Source organism: Leucoraja erinacea, chromosome 31 (genome assembly GCF_028641065.1).
Source record: "Leucoraja erinacea ecotype New England chromosome 31, Leri_hhj_1, whole genome shotgun sequence".
Taxonomy (NCBI): domain Eukaryota; kingdom Metazoa; phylum Chordata; class Chondrichthyes; order Rajiformes; family Rajidae; genus Leucoraja; species Leucoraja erinaceus.
This window is the reverse complement of record NC_073407.1, coordinates 7,419,404-7,441,769: the sequence shown is the minus strand read 5'-3', so window position 1 is coordinate 7,441,769 and position 22,366 is coordinate 7,419,404. Positions and strand designations below refer to the sequence as shown.

General features: G+C 40.8%; 2 protein-coding genes across 4 annotated transcripts in view; both read right to left on the bottom strand.

Annotated features, from left to right (window-relative positions):
• The window catches only part of LOC129711863 (60S ribosomal protein L35), a 204,872-nt gene that overhangs the window by 15,493 nt on the left and 167,013 nt on the right, over positions 1-22,366 (bottom strand). The window lies entirely within an intron of this gene.
• Positions 2,295-22,366, bottom strand: part of golga1 (golgin A1) — a 67,733-nt gene continuing 47,661 nt past the window's right edge. For all 3 annotated transcript variants that reach the window (XM_055659832.1, XM_055659833.1, XM_055659834.1), the window contains 7 exons: positions 21,529-21,631; positions 20,582-20,742; positions 16,370-16,516; positions 11,421-11,480; positions 9,473-9,652; positions 6,310-6,396; positions 2,295-3,802 (listed from right to left, as the gene is read on the bottom strand). In XM_055659832.1, the coding sequence (XP_055515807.1) occupies positions 3,719-3,802; positions 6,310-6,396; positions 9,473-9,652; positions 11,421-11,480; positions 16,370-16,516; positions 20,582-20,742; positions 21,529-21,631 (822 nt within the window). In that variant the 3' untranslated portion in view covers positions 2,295-3,718. The remainder of the gene's footprint in view (positions 3,803-6,309; positions 6,397-9,472; positions 9,653-11,420; positions 11,481-16,369; positions 16,517-20,581; positions 20,743-21,528; positions 21,632-22,366) is intronic.

The following is a 22,366-nucleotide window of genomic DNA, read 5'->3' as shown; positions in this document are numbered from 1 at the left end:
ACATCATAAGTTAACTCATTAATAATTAATGCAGAATAATTACTTCCAATACAATGCTGCAAACTCTTGTCCTGTGATACTTTCACAATTGGAATAATAGGCCTCGGTGCTGTTTACCATTCATTGAGATCTTGTCACAGCATTCCACGTACCTGCTGTTATATAAGAGGAATTCAAACTTAAATTCAATCATAACACATGGAGGTGATTTTTTAAAAATGTCACAAAGTGCTGGAGCGGGTCAGGCAGCATCTGAAAGGTCTCGACCCGAAATTTCACCCATTCCTTCTCTCCAGACCCACTGAGTTACTCCAACATGTTGTGTCTAGCGTCTCTGAAGAACATGGATAGGTGACTTCTGGTCGGGATCCTTCTTCGGATTGACTATAGTAGGGGGAAGGCAGTTGGGACTGATTGTAGTTACAACCCTCTACTTTCTTCCCCCTCCCGACTCCGGTGATGTTTCAGGTCGGGATCTTGCCTGACCTGCTGATTTCCTTGTTTCTACAAGGTGCTTTCTAACTTTCTAACTTAGTTCTCCAATACCTTGTCTCTAATTTTCAGCCCAAATTGCACCAGTTTCCCTAACAGTTCTAAATTTGCCCAAAAAGGGAAAACTTACATTGTATTCCTACATTTACAGACCCATAACATATTGATCAAAGTACTATTTAATCTTCTAAAATGCCTCGATGCCTTCGACTTGTGGCATGGTAGAGTTGCTGCCTTCCAGAGACCAGGGTTCGATCCTGCCTGTAGGTAGTGTGTGTGTATGGAGTTTGTACGTTTTCCGCATGACCTGCGTGGGTTATCTCCAGTTTCTTCCCACACTCCAAATAGACTTAAAGGTTAATTGGCTTAGTAAATTGCCCCTAGTGTGTGTAGGATAGTGTTATTGTGCGGGGATCGCTGGTCGACACGGTCTTGGTTGGCCGAAGGGCCTGTTACCATGCAATATCTCTAAACTAAACTAAACTTGCTCCATCTTCAACTAATTCCAGGCAAACTATCCTCAGCCACTATATGTTTCCATTCTGGTAACTTATCTTTGATTCTCATTTTCTTTATATATTCTTAGTTTTCAGGAATCACTAAAATGCATTTATGAGATAATGAAAAAGTTACAAATCCCTTTTCCCTCAACACCATTTTATAAACTAATTTTAGCTTTTACCATGCTAACTAACCTGCTTTCCAATTCTGCTGTGTAAAAAAGTGACCCATTTGTGAATGAGCATGATAGCCTTTTGCAAGCTTATGCTTTCACAGGAATTCTGTGGATTAACTGGCCCACCAGAACCATGCAATGTGACTGATTTATGGAGTCACGTTTTGGGTTGTAAATGACATGCCATATATTGTATGTAGTTTAACCACAGGTTCAAAGAAGGTTAGTTCAAAAGGCAGAAATTACCAAATTAATTATCCACAATTGAGACCAAACTAAAATTTGAAAGGAGAATTTGAATTAATTCTTAATTGAATACATATCAGATTTAAAAAAAATACAGCTACCCTCTTGGTCACAAATATACAGCTGTCGATGGATATCGTTCACACTTTATTGCCTCCATTCTTCTGTTGGAAGTGAAACTGGTGTTATTCATGCAATCATACATCACGGAAACAGGCCTTTCCCCTCTCCAAGTCCAAACTGACCTTTAAGCACCCACTCTTCCTGCACTAATCTGATTTTATTCTCCCCACAAAGTGCTGGAGGAACTCAGCAGGTCGAGCAGCATCCAGGGAGGGAATGGACAGGCAACATTTGGGCTTGTGATCCTTCTTCGATCTTAGCGTCCCAACATGAAACATCATCTCCCCAGATGCTGCCAGACCTACTGAGTTCTTTCTGTTTTGATCAAGATTCCTGCATCTGCGGTTTCTTGTGCCTTTATTCCCCCCCACCACATTCCCTTTAAACCGCTTTAGAGAATTAACAATCCACATATTTTTGGGATGTGGGAGGAAATCTATGAGCTTGGAGGAAACCCATGCAGTCACAGGAACATACAAATGCCACAGGGACAGTTTGAGGAAGGGATTGTATGCGGGTCTCTGGGGAGCACAATGCTGCCCCCTTGAAGACTATATTCAGCTTCTGCTGGCAACGAGCTCGAGTTAGTTAGTTTAAGCTATATATTTGCATTAATTCTTCAATAAGCCAGAGAAGAAGCTTTTGGAAGTTTGCCATATATGCAAGTGATAACATCTCAGTGTGCGATTTTCTTGGAGTAAGACAATAACAAATAGTTGCAGCAACTAAAGTTTAAAACAAAATCCAAACTCAAATACGCAAGTCTAGAGGAATTTTAATTGGAAAGTATTGCACCTACAAATTATTCCCAAGCAAACACTGGTTAAATGGAGCATCAGTTGCTGTTTCCAGTCCAGGTTTACAACATTGAGGGAGAAAAATTAGTTGCCAAGACCAATCAATGCATGTACAAATATTACATGCCACAGCATTTTGTATACAAATAAAAGTGCATTAGTTTTCATATAACATATATATATATTATATTATATACACACTTTGCTCTTGCTTTTGACAAGAATTCCTGGTTTCACAACAATGGCAGGGTAAAGAAAATACTGATGGAACATTATTACAACAGCAATGCTTTCTGCCTTGGAAAAGCTGTAAATAATTTATGCATCCAATTTTTACATCTTGTGTGTTACAACCTTGTTCCAGTTTCTATACACAGTTCCCTTAAGAAACAACCCTCTGGAATGCCACTCGAGTATACTGAATTAAACACACTTGTGCTTGCCCAATTTACACCAAGCATCAAATCCCCACTTTCTGCATTCCTGCACCATTTTCAAGCAAGACTACAGTAAAAAAACAAAACACATGATAACCTTAAAACTGCAACAACACATGGAAAGAATTGAAATGGTGTAATGAATCAAGTTGAGCATGTACAATTATTAGGGTATTTTTGAGAAGTAAATATGTTTGTGAAAGGACTACAGTGATGGTTTTGGACCAATTAGAGGAAAACTGATTGTGATATTAAACTTGATCTCTTTTGTTCATCTGTCATTTGCTTCCTGCTTTATCAGTCCAAATAATCTAACTGTAGGCACACACATGAAAATGGAGAAAAACATTTCATTTGGACCATGATACTGACTTCAAATGCAGTAATGGACAGCACGCCTATTCCCCTCTCCTGCAACCATAGGACAGTCAGGGGAAGGAGCTCTTGACATTTTGTTTAGATCTTACTCCCATCTTTATATTCTAACACTAAGAATAAAAATGGTAACTTAAGCACAAGATATCTGAAATCATTCATTAATGTTTCCCAATGAACGAACTTCACAGATATAAAGATGTAATGTAGTATGTTATTTCAAATAGTGCTTCATTCAAATCTGTTCAGGGCAGTAATAAAGTGATAGAACCAAAGCTAAATGTCCCCTTTGAAATTACAGAATTGTAATCTATCCACAGTCTACTTTTCTCTATGAATATCATTCCCCATAGGAGAACGTCTTCATCTGCATTTAACAGGTGAAGTAGTATAAAGTACCAGGTACTATTAAATGTAAACAGCTGTGAAACTGGTAGTCCTGTATTAAAAACACTGTCATAACAGTGACAGAAAACATTAATAAGGATATCTTATCAATAGTTGTAGTGTCCATCCAGAGAGTAATGTCGACGGTTCATTTGAGAGTGCATGTTCCAGGCACTGCACTTTGTTCACTGCCAATGAGTGGGAGGTCGGCCTGATATCGACGGCCGTACAATACCTTTAGGGGCAGGTTTAGATCCAAACCAAGACATCTGCAAAGTTTACATAATAATGTTTAGTCAGCCACTCGTGCATCAAGTGCAATTATTCCATGTCAAGGATCATCTGACACATCCCTCGTTCTAGCTGAGTATCCCACTCACTCAAATGTAAAATGATAACGCTGCAGGAGCTTATCTACTCCCACAACAAATTAACCACCTCACACCTCACTATGCGTGGGTAACTTTCAACCCAATGGTATGAACATTGAATCTTCCAATTCTAGGTAAGCACACCACCCCCAGCCACTTTTTAACCTCTTTTCCCTGTGCCCCTCCCGAATGCATTCCTATTTTCTCCCACTATTCCACCCCCTTTCCCCCATCCACCTACACCTTCTCTCATCTCTGGCCTTTGTCCATCCACTGCCTATCATAGCCACCCTCACCAGTAGCCCCATGTTACTTGCCAGGCTTTGACCTACCCCAAACTCTCTCCCCAACACTGAAATCAGTCTGAAAGGCCCCAACCCAAAACATTGCCAGTTCATGTCCTCCAGAGATGCTGCCTGACCTACTGAGTTATGTCTTGTGTCTTTTTTTTTAACCACTTTACACTAAAGCTGCAGTATCCAAAACAGGAGAAGCGAGGGAAAAAATTAGTTCAGTAAGAGGCACAAAATAGACAAGACTCTATAAAGGATAATATTACAACATGACATTAACCAGTTAAATGTGAATACCCAAAATGCTTCATATAGGTATTATCAAGCCTCTCAAGAGATATTGGCTGGGTGATTACATTTTGAGGAACATCTTAAAGGAGGAAAGAAAGGGAGAGGAATGTTTAGGGAGGAAGTTGCAAAGCTTAGTCGGAGATCCCATTGTGATGGTGGTGTGAATAAAATCTGGGGCAGTCAAAAGATTGGAACCGAAGGACCACAGAAGAATCAGAGTGCTGGAAGAGATCATAGAGACAGAGGAGAGAGGCCAAGGAGAAATTTGAAAACCAGAGTAAAAGAAAATTATATAGAGATATTGCTTAACATGGCACTAATGTGGTTCAGTGAGTGCAGAGGGTGGATGAGACTTGGTTTGAGTTAAAAAGCACAACTATGTTCCAGAACATGCTTGGTAGAACAAGAGTCAGCCATATATACAGTATAACAGTCAAGTGCGGAGCAATGAAAGCATGAATGAGGATTTCAGAAACACATGAAACGACCAAAAACAGCATTGGGCAATTTTTGTGAATAACTTCATCACAAAGTCAAATGTAACATCATTAGGGTAAATGGTCTATTTCATTTTCAAATGATGCCCGAGGCAGACAGAGAATTGTGACTGGGCCACAGTGTTCAGAATAGAGACCAAAGACAATGAATTTAGTCTTCCCAATATTTGAGGTGAATGAAGATTTCACTCGCTCAGTGCTGTGTGCAATTGTTCTTAAAAGGGTGAAGATAAATGGTTGTGCGGTTGTGGCAGTTCTCCCTTGGTAATCACAGGGCACATTCATGCTATGTTAACAGGTGATGCCGGGGTCAGCTTGTAGATAAGAAACAGGAGAAGGCCGATGATAGATAGCGGAGTGCAGAGGCATTGCTGGTGAACCTCTGGCTGCAACCAAATTAAAAATAATCATTGAGTATTCTATCTAGCTAGGTGTTGATGGAGAGAATTATGTTAAAGACTGTAGACAAGACAAGAACCATAACGAGGAAGGATTAGCAAGTAGGATGTATTTACTAACTTTGGTAAAAGTCATTTAGGTACAGTGATTGAGACAAAAATCATGTTTGAAAGTGAGGGCATGGTTAAAAGATGACGGGTCTGAAGAAAGATCCCAACTCCAATCGTTGCCTGTCCATTTCCCTCCGCAGATGCTGCCTGACCAGCACCTTGTGTTTTGCTCAAGATTCCCAACATCCGCCTCTTTCCAGTGTCTCTGAAATTGCAGGGTGAGAATGATCTTCTTGCAGAGCGCAGTGAATCTGGAAATCTCTATCCAAGTGGATGCTGGATTATTGGGGAGGGGGGGGGGGGGGGGTTAAAGAAGAAGTAGATAAATGTTTGAAAGTGTGAAGCACTGGGGACTATGGGGAACAGAAGTAGAAGGCCCATATTCAATAGATGGCCATGCTCACATGACCATGTGGCCTACTCTTGTAATTTTGTTCTTGTATTCTTGTCCTAAGTTTAAAAAAAGGGTTCAAGGAAAAATCAACACAAATAACTGGAGAGGAAAGGAAGCTTGGAAATGGGTGCATTTTACTCAAATGGATGGGTCAAAGCTCATGTAAGAGAGCAACCTGCTGGAGGAACTCAGCAAAACATCGTCTGTCTATTTCCCTCCACAATAAGCTGCTGACATGCTGATTGCTCCAGCAGTTTACTCTAGTTTCCAGCATCGATACCCTCTTGTGTCTCTGGGTCAAAGAATATTATTTTTTTATAAGGATGATGACATAAGATTTGTTGAAGAACAACTATATCCAAGGAAAGAGAATGACAACAACACGTTAGTTTGGAGAATCGAAAATCAAAAATGGTTGTACCCTGTATTCTAAGGATTCCTTTAACATGTTCTCTTCTTCGCGTGTAAAATTTAGTAGTACAGACACTGCTTTCACCAGTTGGTAGGCCTGTAACAAAAACTTACTGTCATCTGATAGTCTCATTTATTATACCTTTGAACATTGTCATGCAGTTTTCGACAAGCAGAAGAGTACTAATGGATCAGCATGGAAAATGCAAAAATAAAATATTGCAGCAGTCAAAAATCAATTATTCTACTCAAGTCTATTCAAGATTCACTTTTTAACGTTTCAAGAAATTTTCCCTCCACTTTTGAATTGGAATTATTTCAAGTAATAGAAACATAGAAATTAGGTGCAGGAGTAGGCCATTCGGCCCTTCGAGCCTGCACCGCCATTCAATATGATCATGGCTGATCATCCAACTCAGTATCCCGTACCTGTCTTCTCTCCATACCCCCTGATCCCCTTAGCCACAAAGGCCACATCATCATTGTAGCCTAATGCATCAGGCTACAATGACCACATAATTTAGAAAAGCATTATCTGTTCTGTAGATCTTCTACAAATTATCTGCACTTGGCGACTGGGTTTCAGATGCTAGCTATTTCAACTATGGTACACAGGTTTATAAAATCATGAGGGGTGAAGATAATGTTAGCGGTCACAGTCATTTTCCCAAGGATAGGAAGTCTGAAACTAGAGGACACAGATTCAAGGTGACAGGGGAATGATTTAGAGGGGAATGGAAGATGGACGAGCTGGCTAAGGAAGTTAAAAAGCATTTGGACAGGTGCATGGATAGAAAACATTGAGAGTGTTCTGACCCAAATACAGGCAAATAGGGACCAGCTTGGATTGACATCTTAGTCAGAATGTAACGTTAGACTGAACGGCCTATTTCCATGCTGTATAACTAATGACTCAATACCCAGCCTTTGGCAGAACCTCCCTTGCATTTTGGGGATTTGTATGTCTTTTATGTCTCTACATTGAGGAAAATTATAGTGCACTAAATTATGTAAATGACCGGTTACTTTCTAACAAAATATTAATCAAAACAGTAAGTGTCTGTGTGTTGGGTCAATCTTTGTCTTGTAATCATTAAATACTAGCTGTGTGAGTACAGTCACACACATTTCTAATGATGTATGAAACATGAGCAATTGTGAGTGAGAAACTGTAGGCGTGGGAACACCACTGAGCAAATGATCAAACAGCACTGAAGCCCAGCATGCATTTTAAACAGAGCATCTCTTACTCTCCAATGTCTACCACCCACTGCTTCAAGCCACCATCACCCCCCTCCATCCCCATCGCAGTGTACAATATCCATGAAATCCTTTCCTTGTCTGGAGCCTTAGTTTGGCTGCATCTAAAATACCTGGCCCTGTTTTAGTCCCGACATGTTGTTAAAACCTTCAGGCCAGGGGTTCCCAACCTTTATCGTCCCGTTTACCCCTGGCCACTTTAATAGCACATAACAATGTTATTTCACTTATTTATGAATAACTAATGATGAACAGATACCAGAATACCAGAACCAAACACAGTCAGTCAATGAGAAAAAAATGTACAAATCCAGAATCAATAAATTTATCCGCTGGGTAGGCGAAATTTACTTCCCGAGGGTAAATTTACCCCAGGTTGTCAACCCTTGCTTTTGGCGCTTAATGTGGTGGGCATATGGAACGAGCTGCCAGAGGAAGAAGTCAAGACATGCACGATAACTACAATTAAAAGACATTTGGCTAGGTACATGGATATGAAAGTTTTAGAGGGATATGGGCCAAACACAGGCCGGTGGGACTGGCATAGACAAGGCATCTTGGCCGGCATGGACATGTTGGGACAAAGGGTCTGTTTCCCTCGTGTATGACTGACCAGCAAAAATTCAGAGAACTGGATTTCTTTTACTATGTAAAAAGCAATGACTTCAAGATGTCTGTAAATGAAGAATGGACTGGATTAAGCTAGATAAGCCAGGGACGACCAGACATCTGTACAAATCACAAAAGCAGCAGTTAAATTCTCCGAATCACTTTTCAGAGGGAATCTTTGACCTCCTTGTGACGTTCTTGGTGTGCATGGGGCAGTGCAAGCCCTCTGACAGTAATGAGACTAGTAACTGTAGACAGGTGGGCTACCGAGAATAATTGAAGCTGGGGGGGGGGGGGGGGGGGATTACTTTTAATTGTGAGATTAGGGAGCTTAATGTGAAAACCCCTAGGAGTCAGTGATCATAATATGATAGAATTCAACCTGAAGTTTTGGAGGAAGTAGCTAAATTTGGATGTGTCGGTATTACAGTTGAGTAAAGGTAACTACAGAGGCATGAGGAAGGAGCTGGCTCAAGTTCATTGAAAGGGGACCCTAGCAGGAATGATGGTGGAGCAGCAATAGCAGGAATTTCTGGAAATAATTTGGAGATGCAGGATCTTTTCATCCCAAAGATGAAGAAACATCCTAAAGTGATAATAAAGCCACCATGGCTGATTACGGAAGTCAAAGATAACATAAAATCAAAAGGCAAGGCATATAATGTGGCAAAGAGTAGTGGGAAGCTAGAGGATTGGAAATCTTTTACAAACCAACAGAAGGCAAATAACAAAGGAAAAAGGGGAGAAAAAATGAAATATGATGGTGATCTAGCCAATAATATAAAAGAGGATATCAAAAGGTTTGTCTGACTGGCAGAAGACAAAGAGTGGGAACAAAGGAGGCCTTTTGTGTTTGGCTGCTGGTGACCAGTGGTGTTCCGCAGGGGTCGTTATTGGGTCTGCTGCTTTTCACGTTATATGTTAATGATCTGGATGATGGAATAATAGATCAGCCATGATTGAATGGTGGAGTAAAGTCGATGGGCCTAATTCTGCCCGTATGTCTTATGGTTTTTATGTGTCTGGAAGAAATGTTATAAATCTGAGAGCTGGATAGTCAGAGGGCAGGGTTATTGTGATGGGATTCATGGTGAACAAAGATCTCAGGCTGTCAGAGTGGAAGAAAATTCCTAACTCCCTGGATTGACAGTGAAGAATCACATATCCAATTTTACATCTGTTTGAAGACCAAACAACTCTAGCACTTTCCCCTCACGTCATTTAAACAGCCAGCACAGATCTACATTTATCATCCAGCAGTCTGAAGTAACATCTTCAAACCACAGCGGTTATTATAGACTTACCTCGGATTCTCGCACAGACATGAACTTGAGGAGAACGTGTTTAAGATACTCAAAATTTATCTCCCTGGTGTCATTGAGATCGGAATTGTTTGCAACGCTGGACAAATTACTCGCCATGCATGGTGGATCGAAGCAGGATCTCTCTCGGACTTCCACAGGGTCCATTTCTGGCTTCATTTTCTTTGATGAGATATAATGTATTAATCAAAAATGGTATATTTAAAATCAAAACAAACTGTCTTTGTCAGAAGCTCATTGCCATTTTGTTTCAAGTTTCCAACTTAAGCTCACGAAAAATCTAAATAAATGAAATTTCTGTTTGCCCACTGTTGATGTTATTGCTTCCCGAGAACAAAAACTAAAATCCAGAACTGCTTATGCACGCCCACAGTCCATGTTTGTTTTTTTTCTGTGTGTGTGTGTGTGTGTGTGTGTGTGTGTGGGTGTGTGTGTGTGTGTGTGTGTGTGTGTGTGTGTGTGTGTGTGTGTGTGTGTGTGTGTGTGTGTGTGTGTGTGTGTGTGTGTGTGTGAGAGAGAGAGAGACTGTCTGCTGTACCTGCATGCTTACTTTCAGTGACTGATGTACAAGGACACCCAGGTTTCTTTGCACCTCCTCTTTTCCTAATCTGACACCATTCAGATAATAATCTGCCACCTTGTTCTTGCCTCCAACGTGGAGCCTCATTTATCCACATTTTACTGCATCTGTCATGCATCTGGCCACTCACCCAACCTATCCAAGTCACCCTGCAGCCTCATAGCATCCTCATCACAGCTCACCCTGTCACCCAGCTTTGTGTCATCCGTAAACTTGGAGATGTCACATTTAATTCTTTAGTCTAAATTGTTAATATATATTGTAAATAACTGGGGTCCCAGCACTGAGTCTTGCGGCATCCCACTAGTCAATGCCTGCCATTCTGAAAAGGATCAGTTAATTCCTTCTCTTTGTTTCCTGTCTGCCAACCAGTTCTCTATCCATGTTAATACTCTAACCCCAATACCATGTGCTCTAATTTTGCACACTGATCTCTTGTATGGGACCTTGTCAAAGGATTTCTGAAAGTCCAGATACACCACATCCACTGGCTCTCCCTTATCCATTCTACTTGTTACATCCTCAAAAAATTCCAAAAGATTAGTCAAGCATGGTTTCCCCTTCATAAATCCCTGCTGACTTTGACGTACCCCGTCACTGCCTTCCAAATGCGTTGCTATTACATTTTTAATAATCAACGTGCATCTTCCCCACTACCGATGTCAGGTCAACTGGTCTATAATTCCCTGTTTTCTCTCTCCCTCCTTTCTTAAAAAATCGGGGTTACATTAACTACCCTCCAGTCCACAGGAACTGATCCAGAGTCTATAGAATATTGGAAAATGATCAATGCATCCACGATTTCTAGGGCTACCTCCTTGAGAACTCTGGGATGCAGACCATCAGGCCCTGGGGATTTATCTGCCTTCAGTCCCAACAGTTTACCTAACACCATTTCCTGACTAATGTGAATTTCCTTCAGTTCCTCCCTCACGCTAGATTCGCGGTCTCCTAGTATTTCTAGGTAATTGTTTGTGTCTTCCTTAGTGAAGACAGAACCAAAGTACTTGTTTAACTGGTCTGCCATTTCCTTGTTCCTCATTATAAATTTACCTGTTTCTGACTGTATCAATCAAGAGGACAAGCTCCCTTAAATTGTGCCATTAAAACTGGGTCAAAGAAAATCACTGAAAAATATCCAGGGAACAATTCTCCAGGCGACATTATTTCAGTATTGGGTTAGTGATGATAAGCTGTGGTTGTCAAGCGACCTGTTTCAGTTGGTGTCTGCTTTACTCTGTGCACGTGAAAGATATTGGTGTCATCTTGCTGACCCACTTTTTGAAATGATTCCTGAAGTAAAATAAAATCTAATTGATATGTTTATTTAGATTCATGCAGAAAACTTACCAGTTCCTTCTGCAGGGTTTTTCTCAGTTCTGTTAGCCTCTGAAGCAGCTGTTTAATTGTCTTTGAGAGAAGAAAGAGGTTTTAAATATTAAACACAACTTGGGCTGTGTATTATTTGATAAAACTAACCTGGCTTAAATTTTAACCCTAAAATAGAAGACTGGCATCTGTAGAAGCAAACATTCAGGTTTTCTAGGACAAAGCACTCATGGACTTTGAGTGAAAATGTGTGCCTTGAAAAGGAGAGGAGGAAGGGGGCCATCACATCCTACCACAACCAGAGTTTCCGTATCATGGTGTTACATAGAAACATAGAAAATAGGTGCAGGAGTAGGCTATTCGGCTCTTCGAGCCTGCACCGCCATTCAATATGATCATGGCTGATCATCCAACTCAGTATCCCGTACCCGCCTTCTCTCCATACCCCCTGATCCCTCTAGCCACAAGGGCCACATCTAACTCCCTCTTAAATATAGCCAATGAACTGGCCTCAACTACCTTCTGTGGCAGAGAGTTCCAGAGATTCACCACTCTCTGCGTGAAAAATGTTTTTCTCATCTCGATTCTAAAGGATTTCCCCTCTATCCTTAAGCTGTGACCCCTTGTCCTGGACTTCCCCAACATCGGGAACAATCTTCCTGCATCTAGCCTGTCCAATCCCTTAAGAATTTTGTAAGTTTCTATAAGATCCCCCCTCAATCTCCTAAATTCTAGCGAGTACAATCAGAGTCTATCCAGTCTTCATAAGAAAGTCCTGACATCCCATGAATCAGTCTGGTGAACCTTCTCTGCATTCCCTCTATGGCAATAATGTCCTTCCTCAGATTTGGAGACCAAAACTGTACGCAATACTCCAGGTGTGGTCTCACCAAGACCCTGTACAACTGCAGCAGAACCTCCCTGCTCCTACACTATATATCTACACATTTCACAACATATTATGTTTCTATGTCCAGATCAAATGGTGCTGGCTGTTCAAATGGAGGGTTATGTCATTTCTATCCAGCAAGTCCCAGCCATCTAGTAGACCCAACTGCAAGTCCAAGACTCAATGAGAGACAGCAGCCCCCATGTCCTCCATTGTTTCCACATGTAGGCTTCAAAGCCCAAGAGGGAAGGCAAATTATTTTTGTTTTAATTACTTTAAAAAGCAGAAATCACTAATAGCTTTTAAAATATGCTTTACTTGTATTTTAATGCTGTAACCAAATATTCAGTTTTGGTTTATTGCATGGGGAATTGGACAGTAAAGGTTACTTAAGATTATAACAGGATCTAAAACAAATAGGGAAATGGGTCAAGGAATCGCAGTGGAAATTTAACTTGAACATGTGCAAGGTGTTACATTTGGGAAGTTAAATCAGGGTGGCACCTCCACAGTCCATGGCAGACCCCTGGAGTGTTGAAGAACAGAGAGAACTAGGGGAACAGGTACACAAGTTCCCTGATGGTGGCAACACAGGTGGACAGGGTGGTGAAGGGGTATGGAGTGGTCAATACACAAAAGGACACAAAGCGCTGGGATAATTCAGATCAGGCAGCATCTCTGGAGAACATGGATAGGTGATGTGTGGGTGGCGAGAGATGTCTGGGCCTGGAATGCTGGTGAGTTGACGGCTCTGGCCTCCTGGCAGCCGGGGGAGAGACAAAGATCGGCGGAGTTAATGATCCCGGCCCATGGGCGGCCGGAGTGTAGGTAAGAGTCAGCGGTGGCAGAAGTGGTCTGTAAGTGGCGAGGAAGCTGTGTGGACTGGCGGTATGTCAGGCCTGGAAACGGCTGGGGAGGCGGTGCGGGCTGGGGGAGATGTCGGAAGGCCGGCCTGGCTGTGAAGGTCAGTAGGTCCGTCCTGCCATTACCAAACTCTGTTATAAAGAAGCCCGTAATAACAAGGATTTGCCATACTTAATCTTGGACATCCCAGCAACCAAAGTTGGAAATGTGCACTCAGGCTTTTCCCAAGATGACAACGTTAGTCGATGTTTGTGCAGAGGCACCATATTGCACAGGATTATATCAAAACTGCAGTGCATCCATCTAATTCAGGGATAATTTTCCTGAATCTGGTGTTCATTTTCCACACAAGCTGCTCTCACCCTTATGGCCCACATAATTCTTGTCACTTTTCTCCTTGGTAACATTACCTCCCCTTAAAAAAGACAATATTGTTTGCTACATCCACTCCATGAAACAGAAAGTGCCACAAACAAAAGCATGTCAAAAATGCATTTTTTAATCTGTTAGTGACTGCAGTAAATTACACCAACTTGGACTGCTGCCACCCACATACTAATAGTTTATTCACATCCACCCTATTTTACGCCTACGTAAAATCCTGTGTCAGGTTTCCTCTTGAGTTACTTTGAAGCTGCGTACCTTACTGGGTAAAAGGTTTTTACTAGAGCTCAATAAAGATAACATCAATTACAAGAAAGAAATATGCAAAGGTTCAGATGATACAGTCTTCCACACTTGGCAGTATGTAACGTTGCCTGGGTGATTGAGGCAGATTGGGTACGTTTTTTTTTATTGCCTCATTAAATACCAACCTATAAATAAAGGTCAATTCAGAAGCTAAAGCTTTCAGAGCAGGATATTGTCTTGTGTTGTATTATTTTGATCAGGATCATATGCTGATAGTTTACAAGATAGTCATTTGCATCCCACACCTCTTACTGATCGATAAAGACTCAGTGCGACACAACTTGCATCATGGATTCAGATGATTCAAGGCACAAGACCCGCACAAAGATCTTGTCTTTCATGTGAAATATCTAAACAGGGCCCCACCTGCTCACTCAGATGGACATACAAGATTGCAAGGCACTATTTTGATGTAAAGCAGGGGAGTTACCCCCTTTGCCTTCCGGTTAATATTTATCCTACACTCAACATTGCTAAGTTGCACATTATTTTGTGGTTATCAAGCAGTTGTGTGAGCTTGCTATGTGCGAATTAGTTGCCATTTCCATATTACAATGTAATTTATAGTATTAATTGGCTCCAAAACATGTTGGGTACTGTGAAAGGTGTGGCTCAATGCGATAACACCTCTTTTTAATATATCATTTTTTAGAACACAATTACGAAACATTATTCATAATGAAAGTGGCAAAACTATTCAGCTGAGATAATGATTGTGGATGGAACAATTTAGTATTTCAACCGTTGAAGTACAATGCCCTCCATAATTTTTAGGACAAAGACCCATCATTTATTTATTTGCCTCTGTACTTCACAATTTGAGATTTATAATAGAAAAAAATCACATGTGGTTAAAGTGCACATTGTCATATTTTATTAACGGCCATTTTTATACATTTTGGTATCACCATGTAGAAATTACAGCTGTGTTTATACATAGTCCCCCCCCATTTCAGGGCACCATAATGTTTGGGACACATGGCTTCACAGGTGTTTGTAACTGCTCAGGTGTGTTTAATTGCCTCCTTAATGCAGGTTATAAGAGAGCTCTCAGCACCTAGTCTTTCCTCCAGTCTTTCCATCACATTTGGAAACTTTTATTGCTGTTCATCAACGAGGACCAAAGTTGTGCCAATGAAAGTCAAAGAAGCCATTATGAGACTGAGAAACAAGAATAAAACTGATAGAGACATCAGCCAAACCTTAGGCTTACCAAAACCAATATCATTAAGAAGAAAGAGAGCACTGGTGAGCTTACTAATCGCAAAGGTTCTGGCAGGCCAAGGAAAACCTCCACAGCTGATGACAGAAGAATTCTCTCTATAATAAAGAAAAATCCACAAACACCTGTCCGACAGATCAGAAACACTCTTCAGGAGTCAGGTGTGGATTTGTCAATGACCACTGTCCGCAGAAGACTTCCTGAACAGACACTGCAAGATGCAAACCACTGGTTAGCCGCAAAAATAGGATGTCCAGTTTACAGTTTGCCAAGAAGCACTTAAAAGAGCAACCACAATTCTGGAAAAAGGTCTTGTGGACAGATGAGATGAAGATTAACTTATATCAGAATGATAGCAAGACCAAAGTATAGAGGAGAGAAGGAACTGCCCAAGATCCAATGCATACCACTTCATCTGTGAAACACGGTGGTGGGGGTGTTATGGCCTGGGCATGTATGGCAGTTGAAGGTACTGGCTCACTTATCTTCATTGATGATACAACTGCTGATGATAGTAGCATATTAAATTCTGAAGTGCATAGACACATCCTATCTGCTCAAGTTCAAACAAATGCCTCAAAACACACTGGCCGGCGGTTCATTCTACAGCAAGACAATGATTCCAAACCTACTGCCAAAGCAACAAAGGAGTTTTGTCAAAGCTAAAAAATGGTCAATTATTGAGAGGCCAAGTCAATCACCCGATTTGAACCCAATTGAGCATGCCTTTTATATATATACTGAAGAGAAAACTGGAGGGTACAAGCCCCCAAAACAAGCATAAGCTGAAGATGGTTGTAAGCATCACCAGAGAAGACACCCAGCAACTAGTGATGTCCATGAATCGCAGACTTCAAGCAGTCATTGCATACAAAGGATATGCAACAAAATACTAAACATGACTACTTTCATTTACGTGACATTGCTGTGTCCCAAACATTATGGTACCCTGAAATGATGGGACTATAAATAAAGCACTGCTGAAATTTCTACATGGTGAAACCAAGATGTATAAAAATGGCCTTTATTAAAATCTGACAATGTGCACTTTAACCACGTGATTTTTTTTCTATTAAATATCTCAAATTGTGGAGTACAGTATGTTGAGGCAAATACATAAATGATGGGTCTTTGTCCCAAACAATTTGGAGGGCATTGTAGAAGCAAAAGTACTTGAAGTACCATGTTCAAACTATTAAAACTCAAAGCAGTCTTCTGTTAACACCTGTTAACACCTGGAGTGGTTGTCAGTTAGAGATGCAGCTTTGAAACCACAGTGAGGTAACTATTTCCTGTGTGGCTAACCTTATTTTTCTCAACCAACTGCTGCTCCAAATCTTGGTTGTCCTGCTGAAGCTGCAAAGCATCTGCAATTGCAACGTCTCCATTTAGCACTTTCTCATCATTTTCTGGTGGATTGAGGGCCATCAGTTCTGCTTCCAGAGCAGTTACCTGCAGGGGAAAGTAGGATTTCTTTAGTCAAGCTGTCCTTAGTTAAGCACCCGAGCTTTTGTTTCTGGGAATTACAACTTTATGCAATATGTTGGCCTTGAAACAAAATAGAGTTTGAGAAAACGATAGCACGCTATAAATAAAACTAAATACTGAGTAGAAACAACCCAACAGTATTAACATTAAATTCTCTTAACTAAATAAGCGTCCCCCATCTCCCTTCTTCTCCCATATAACCCCCCACCCCCCCTCCTCTCTCCCCTGAGCCCCACCTGGGCTCGTACCTGCTTTTCCCCTTCCCTTCCACTTACATTCCTTCCTCTAGCTTCACATTTCAATCCTTTGTCTCATATCTGTCTTTCCATCTCTGGTCTGTGTACAACCATTTGCCTATCAACAATCCCTGCATCAACCTATTATTACTTGTCAGGCTTTGTCCTGAGGCCTTCCCCACCCCTCCCTCAGTTTAAAGAAGGGTCCCGGCCCGAAACGTTATCAATCCATGTTCTCTGGAGATGCTGCCTGACCCACTGAGTTATTCCAGCATCTCGTGCCTTCTTAAACACCGAGTGGATGGCCTCTTACAGGACAGCCAAGTAAACCATGGTCTACATACCCCAATATTAAAAGGCTTTGAATGAAATGCACTCTGTTTCAAAGAAAGTGAATGCAATAACATTACCAATTTTGAACTTTGTAAAAATAGATGTCCTCGTCAAAGCTGAACAAGCTCTGGAAGAGTTGCAGAAATGCCCCAAATAACATTGCTGGATAAAACAAACCAACCAGTGTCCCTGATCACGAACCAGGAACTCCTGTTGAAATTCCAGGCTTATGTGTGTGGGTCTCGATTAGCTATAAAACGACTGAATCCAAATTTAAACCACCAAGTAGGACATAGAACAGTACAATTTAGTTTAGTTTATTGTCACGTGTATTGAGGTACAGTGAAAAGTTTTTATTGCGTGCTAACCAGGCAGCGGAAGGATTATACATGATTACAATCGAGCTAGCACAGGAACAGACTCGTCAGCCCACAATGTCCTTGCCGATAATGATGCCAAGTTAAATTAATTTCTTTCAATCTCCTAGCTAAAGGAATATGGACTTCTTTCACTTTTTTGACTATGGCATTCCCGATTCTTGCCCAGTCCAGTGTGTAATTGAGGTCTTTTAGTTCTGACTGCTGCTCATGTTGTGAATGATGTAGGAATTGGACAGAGGATAGAGATATCAGATCCCACAAGGAGTCTGCTTTGTGATCACAGAGACCCAAAAGTGGAACGTTATTTTGTTTTCATTCATTTTCAGGCCGTAAATCTCTCTGTCACGAGTGGCAATTAGTACATCCCCAAATTTCCTTGAGAAAGAGGTTGAAGCTGTCTTCTAGAAACATTGCAATCCAAGTGATAAAATAATTCTTCCAAGGCTGATTGCCAAGGAGTTCCAGGATTTGGTCTCAGAGATGATAAAGAAATATAATATTTTCCAGGTTAGGACAGTATACAATGAACATTGCATACATAAGGAGCGTGTGACGGTATAGTCAATTTACACTGCAGATTGCAAATATTTAGGGTATGTCAGGTGGTTCCAGTGATGATTTCAAGGAATAATAATTTAATGGCTTTCCTCTTCTAAAAACAGAACACAAGGCACACATTTTCCACAATACCAGGGACTTTTGGTAGTTTGCATAATGATGCTGGATTAGTAGTGTTGAACAAACCCAATGACATTCTAGTTGTGAACATTTGTAAAATAATAATCAGTTGATGGGGTGGCATGGTAAAAATAAAATCGGTTAGAGTCGGATTATTATTTTTTAAAAACATTTGATGGACAATGCGGACTCTGAAGGCCGAAGAGCCTATTTTCATGTTGCTTCTCCCTATGACTCTAATTTAGTTTAGAGATACAGCGCAGAAACAGGCTCCTTGGCTCACTGGATCCATGCCGACCAGCGATCCCTGCACATAAACACTGTCCTACACCCACGAGGGACAATTTTTACATTTGCCAAGCCAATTAACCTACAAACCCGTACGTCTTTGGAGTGTGGGAGGAAACCGAAGATCTCGGAGAAAACCCACCCAGGTCACGGGGAGAACATACAAACTCTGGACAGCACCCATAGTCGGGATCGAACCCGGGTCTCCTGCGCTACATTAGCTGTAAGGCAGCAACTCTACCACCACCGTGACTGCCCTAAATCTCTATAAGTCATGAAGGGAAGCTTACTTAAGTAAGTTAAGGGTTAAAGGATTATGCAGCTAAAACGTAAACTACTGACAACTTGGTATTTTTATTAAGTGCACTAGGGAATGGTTTTGTAATACCCAAGATGATGTTGCAGACCTTGTTTGGTTTTGTTTGAGATTACAAAGACAATCCATCCCAAACCCTTTAAACTGACAAAGACAGGAATGAACAATTGTTCATGAGGGAGAGGGATCCTTCCAGGGGTATGGGGGTGAGACAGGTTTGAATGCAGATCATGGAATTGTGCTGTATGGAAAGAGGCCATTTTGGTCCACCTCATTCATAATGCTTATCTACACTAATCCCACTTGCCTGCATTATGCCTGTATCCCTCTGAGCCTTTCCTACCCAAGAAGACCTGTCCAAATGCCTTTTAGATGTTGTAATTGTATCTTCTTCTACCGCCTCCTCTGGCAGCTCATTCCTGACACCACTCTGTGTGTGAAAAATCTTGCCCTGCAGATCTCCTTTAAATTTCTCCCTCTCACCTTAAACCTGAGCTTTCAAGTTTTAGATTTCACTGTCCCAGGAGAAAGACTACCTATCCTATCTATGCCCTTCTTAATTTTATAAATTTCTGCCAGGTCACCCCTCAGCCTCCGAAGTTACAATGAGAATAAACGCAGCCTATCCAATGTTTTATGTGCAGCCCTCCATTTCAATTTCTAGACTAATCCGTGTGATGAGATAATGGTAAACAATGACAAACTATGGTGTGCTGCTGTCTGGGGTGGAACTAAAAGGATTCCTGGGGGTTTCCATTGGTATCTCTGATTGCCACAGTCATTAAATAGAGCCTGTTACAGACCATGGCCAAGTGGCCTTTGTCCTGAGAATTGAGGGTAAAGCCTAGCACACAGGCTGAAGATCAAAAGCAAGGACAGGCCCAAGGTACTTATCAACAATTAGCTGTCATTAAGTATGGAATACTGAACTTAATAAACTCTTGATCTTTTCCCCAAACCAGTGGTTGATGCTCATTTCATATTGTCCAAAAAAAACATGCGAGTTGTACAATGCCACTGGATACCCTAAACGTGATTTTTAATTTACTCATAGAAAGAATGTTATTGGTAGCCCTCATTGTTCTGTCCCAGTTACCATCACAGACAGTGATTCTCAGTAAGGCAGAACTGGGTCATATTGTTAAATTGCAGGATTGTCTCTACCTCAGCAAAGGTTGGACCAAATGCAGGTCCTCCCCAGTTTACGACAGTGTTCTGTTGCTGTGAACTGTTTGTAACCTGGACGGTACTCAAGTCAGAAGTGTGTCATCTCGGCAATGTATTTAAATATGGAGTCTGAAGAGGGGTCCCAACCCCAAACACCATCTACCCATTCACTACAGAAATGCTGTCTGACCCGCTGAGTTACACAGCACTTTGTGTTTTATTTAAATTTAAAAAACAAGGAGTTTAACTCAACCATTCGGATATTGCCACAAATTGAGTTCCCACACAGCATGAAATGTTTACAGTCCTGCGGCATCCTGTAAATCCATGCCAAGTTGCTCTACCAAACGCTCGTTGATGTGTACGGGCTGTACACGAGTCGGACATTCATAACCTGGGGAGAACCTGTACCCTTCAACTTGTAAAACATCATTTTATTGCGGCAAAAATGTTGGTAGAGGGGCAACAATTAACGTGTATTCCTTTCTCACAAAATGACAGGTCACCTAAGATCTCCAAAGTACAAAAGACAAATGAAGCAATGGATGTGTTAGAAGTGTGGTACACCCATCAATTTGGAGCGACATTCCATTCAAAAGCTGGTGTGTGATTGCGATCAAAGATAACCCACCTTCCTTTGACTGGCCTCCAACATTTGCTCGCTTTCAGTCACCTGCAGCTCCAGATCACTTAACTGGCTCTGCACTGCCCCCTCTCTTTCTGCTGCTGAACTTCTACAAGTTTCACTTTCGATTTGCAGCTGATGCAGTTGTGACTTTACAGCTTCCTTGTCTAGGGAAATGTTAAAAAAAAAATGTATATGAACAGATTGCAATTAAACATATGTGATTAACAAACCCTCATCTTTTCCACAAATGAAATACCATACTTTCATAAACAGGAACAAAAAAACTTGAAGATTTATCAAATCTTTTCACTATGCTGTTCTGAACATATCTCTGAAAAGCCAAGGTTTGATCAGTAACGTATAACAATATCTCCTTAACTCTTCAGTCCCTATCAAGCAGTCCTGTGACCTAACCCACATGGATAGGGGACAAGATTTTTCTTTGTGAATTCGGGTAGAGACAAAGGAGGAGGTTGTCTCTACCCCCCGACGCTGGGCTGGAGACACTCCTGCAATTTAACAATTGTTTTGTAACTGGTTAGTAGAAAGTGCATACGGGAACTGGACAAATCATTATGCCGCAAGTGACTACTCCCAAGCACTTATTCTTCATTCCAGATCAGAGGCACGGCATTAAAATAAACCCGTTAAGCAAGCTTTTGTACGAAGTGTTTGAGTAGTAGTTGGTTTAACACAATTGTGAAATTGCCTAAACACCAACTTGGCCATAACCTTGCATCAATACATGCATGTCAATTCATATCCATATATATTTTTTCATTCAAATATAATGATAAAAAGAATTGCATTAACTCATCAATGTTTATCAGAGGCTCAAAGATAAAAAAATAACTAATCTCTTAACAAGACTCTAAAATGCATTTCCAGTTTCTTTTAATATTCAATTAATATTCTTTTGCCTTTCATTAGTAAATTATACACTTTCAAACCTTGTTCAAGTTTCTTGAAGTCTTCTTCCAATTTGATTAATTCTTTATCTTTCAGCAAGACTGAAGTATTTTTTTCTTCCAGCATTTGCATTAATGTTAACACCTATCAGTATAAAAAAAAAAACTGAAATTCAATTTGTGAATTGAAAAATTGTCCCATCAGGGGAGGCTAGAAAGTTTGGGGTTGTGTTTCTCAGAGTTTAAAAGAATGAGGGGTGATTCTATTCAAACATACAACATCCAAAGGGGGTGTGACAGGATAGATGTTTAGATGATTCCAGCAGTGGGAAAGTCACAAGAGTGCCTTGCTACAAAATGAGGTCAGGCATTTAACATTGAAGTGTGCAGAAATTTCTTCACTCAGAGTTGTAGTGAATCCCAGAAATTCTCTACCCCTGAAGATGGTCGAGGCCAGATAATTAGATATAGTTAAGGTGCAGATAGATAAAGTTTGAAAGATTATGGAACCCAATATAAAGTGGTACAATGTCATATGATTACAGAGAACAGCAACAAAATCACAGAAACCAAGGACTTCCATTGATGAACACAGGGTGGTCAGCACAAGGTTGCTCTGTAATCAATGGCCAACATCAGAATCAAATCCGTGTGAAAGGAAATTAATAATTTCTGATTTCCTCTGCTAATAATGAGTAGTTGCTATACTGACAATCTAGCCTTTTAGCTCCAACAACTCTGAATAAATATCATACCTGCAATGTATATTTGATTCTAATGCAGTCATTTTTTTTAAAACAGTTAATTAACGTGCTTACATTTCCCATGTTTTGACATTAAAGCTGCTGAACTCAGATGTGTGACATTATCTATTTTTTGT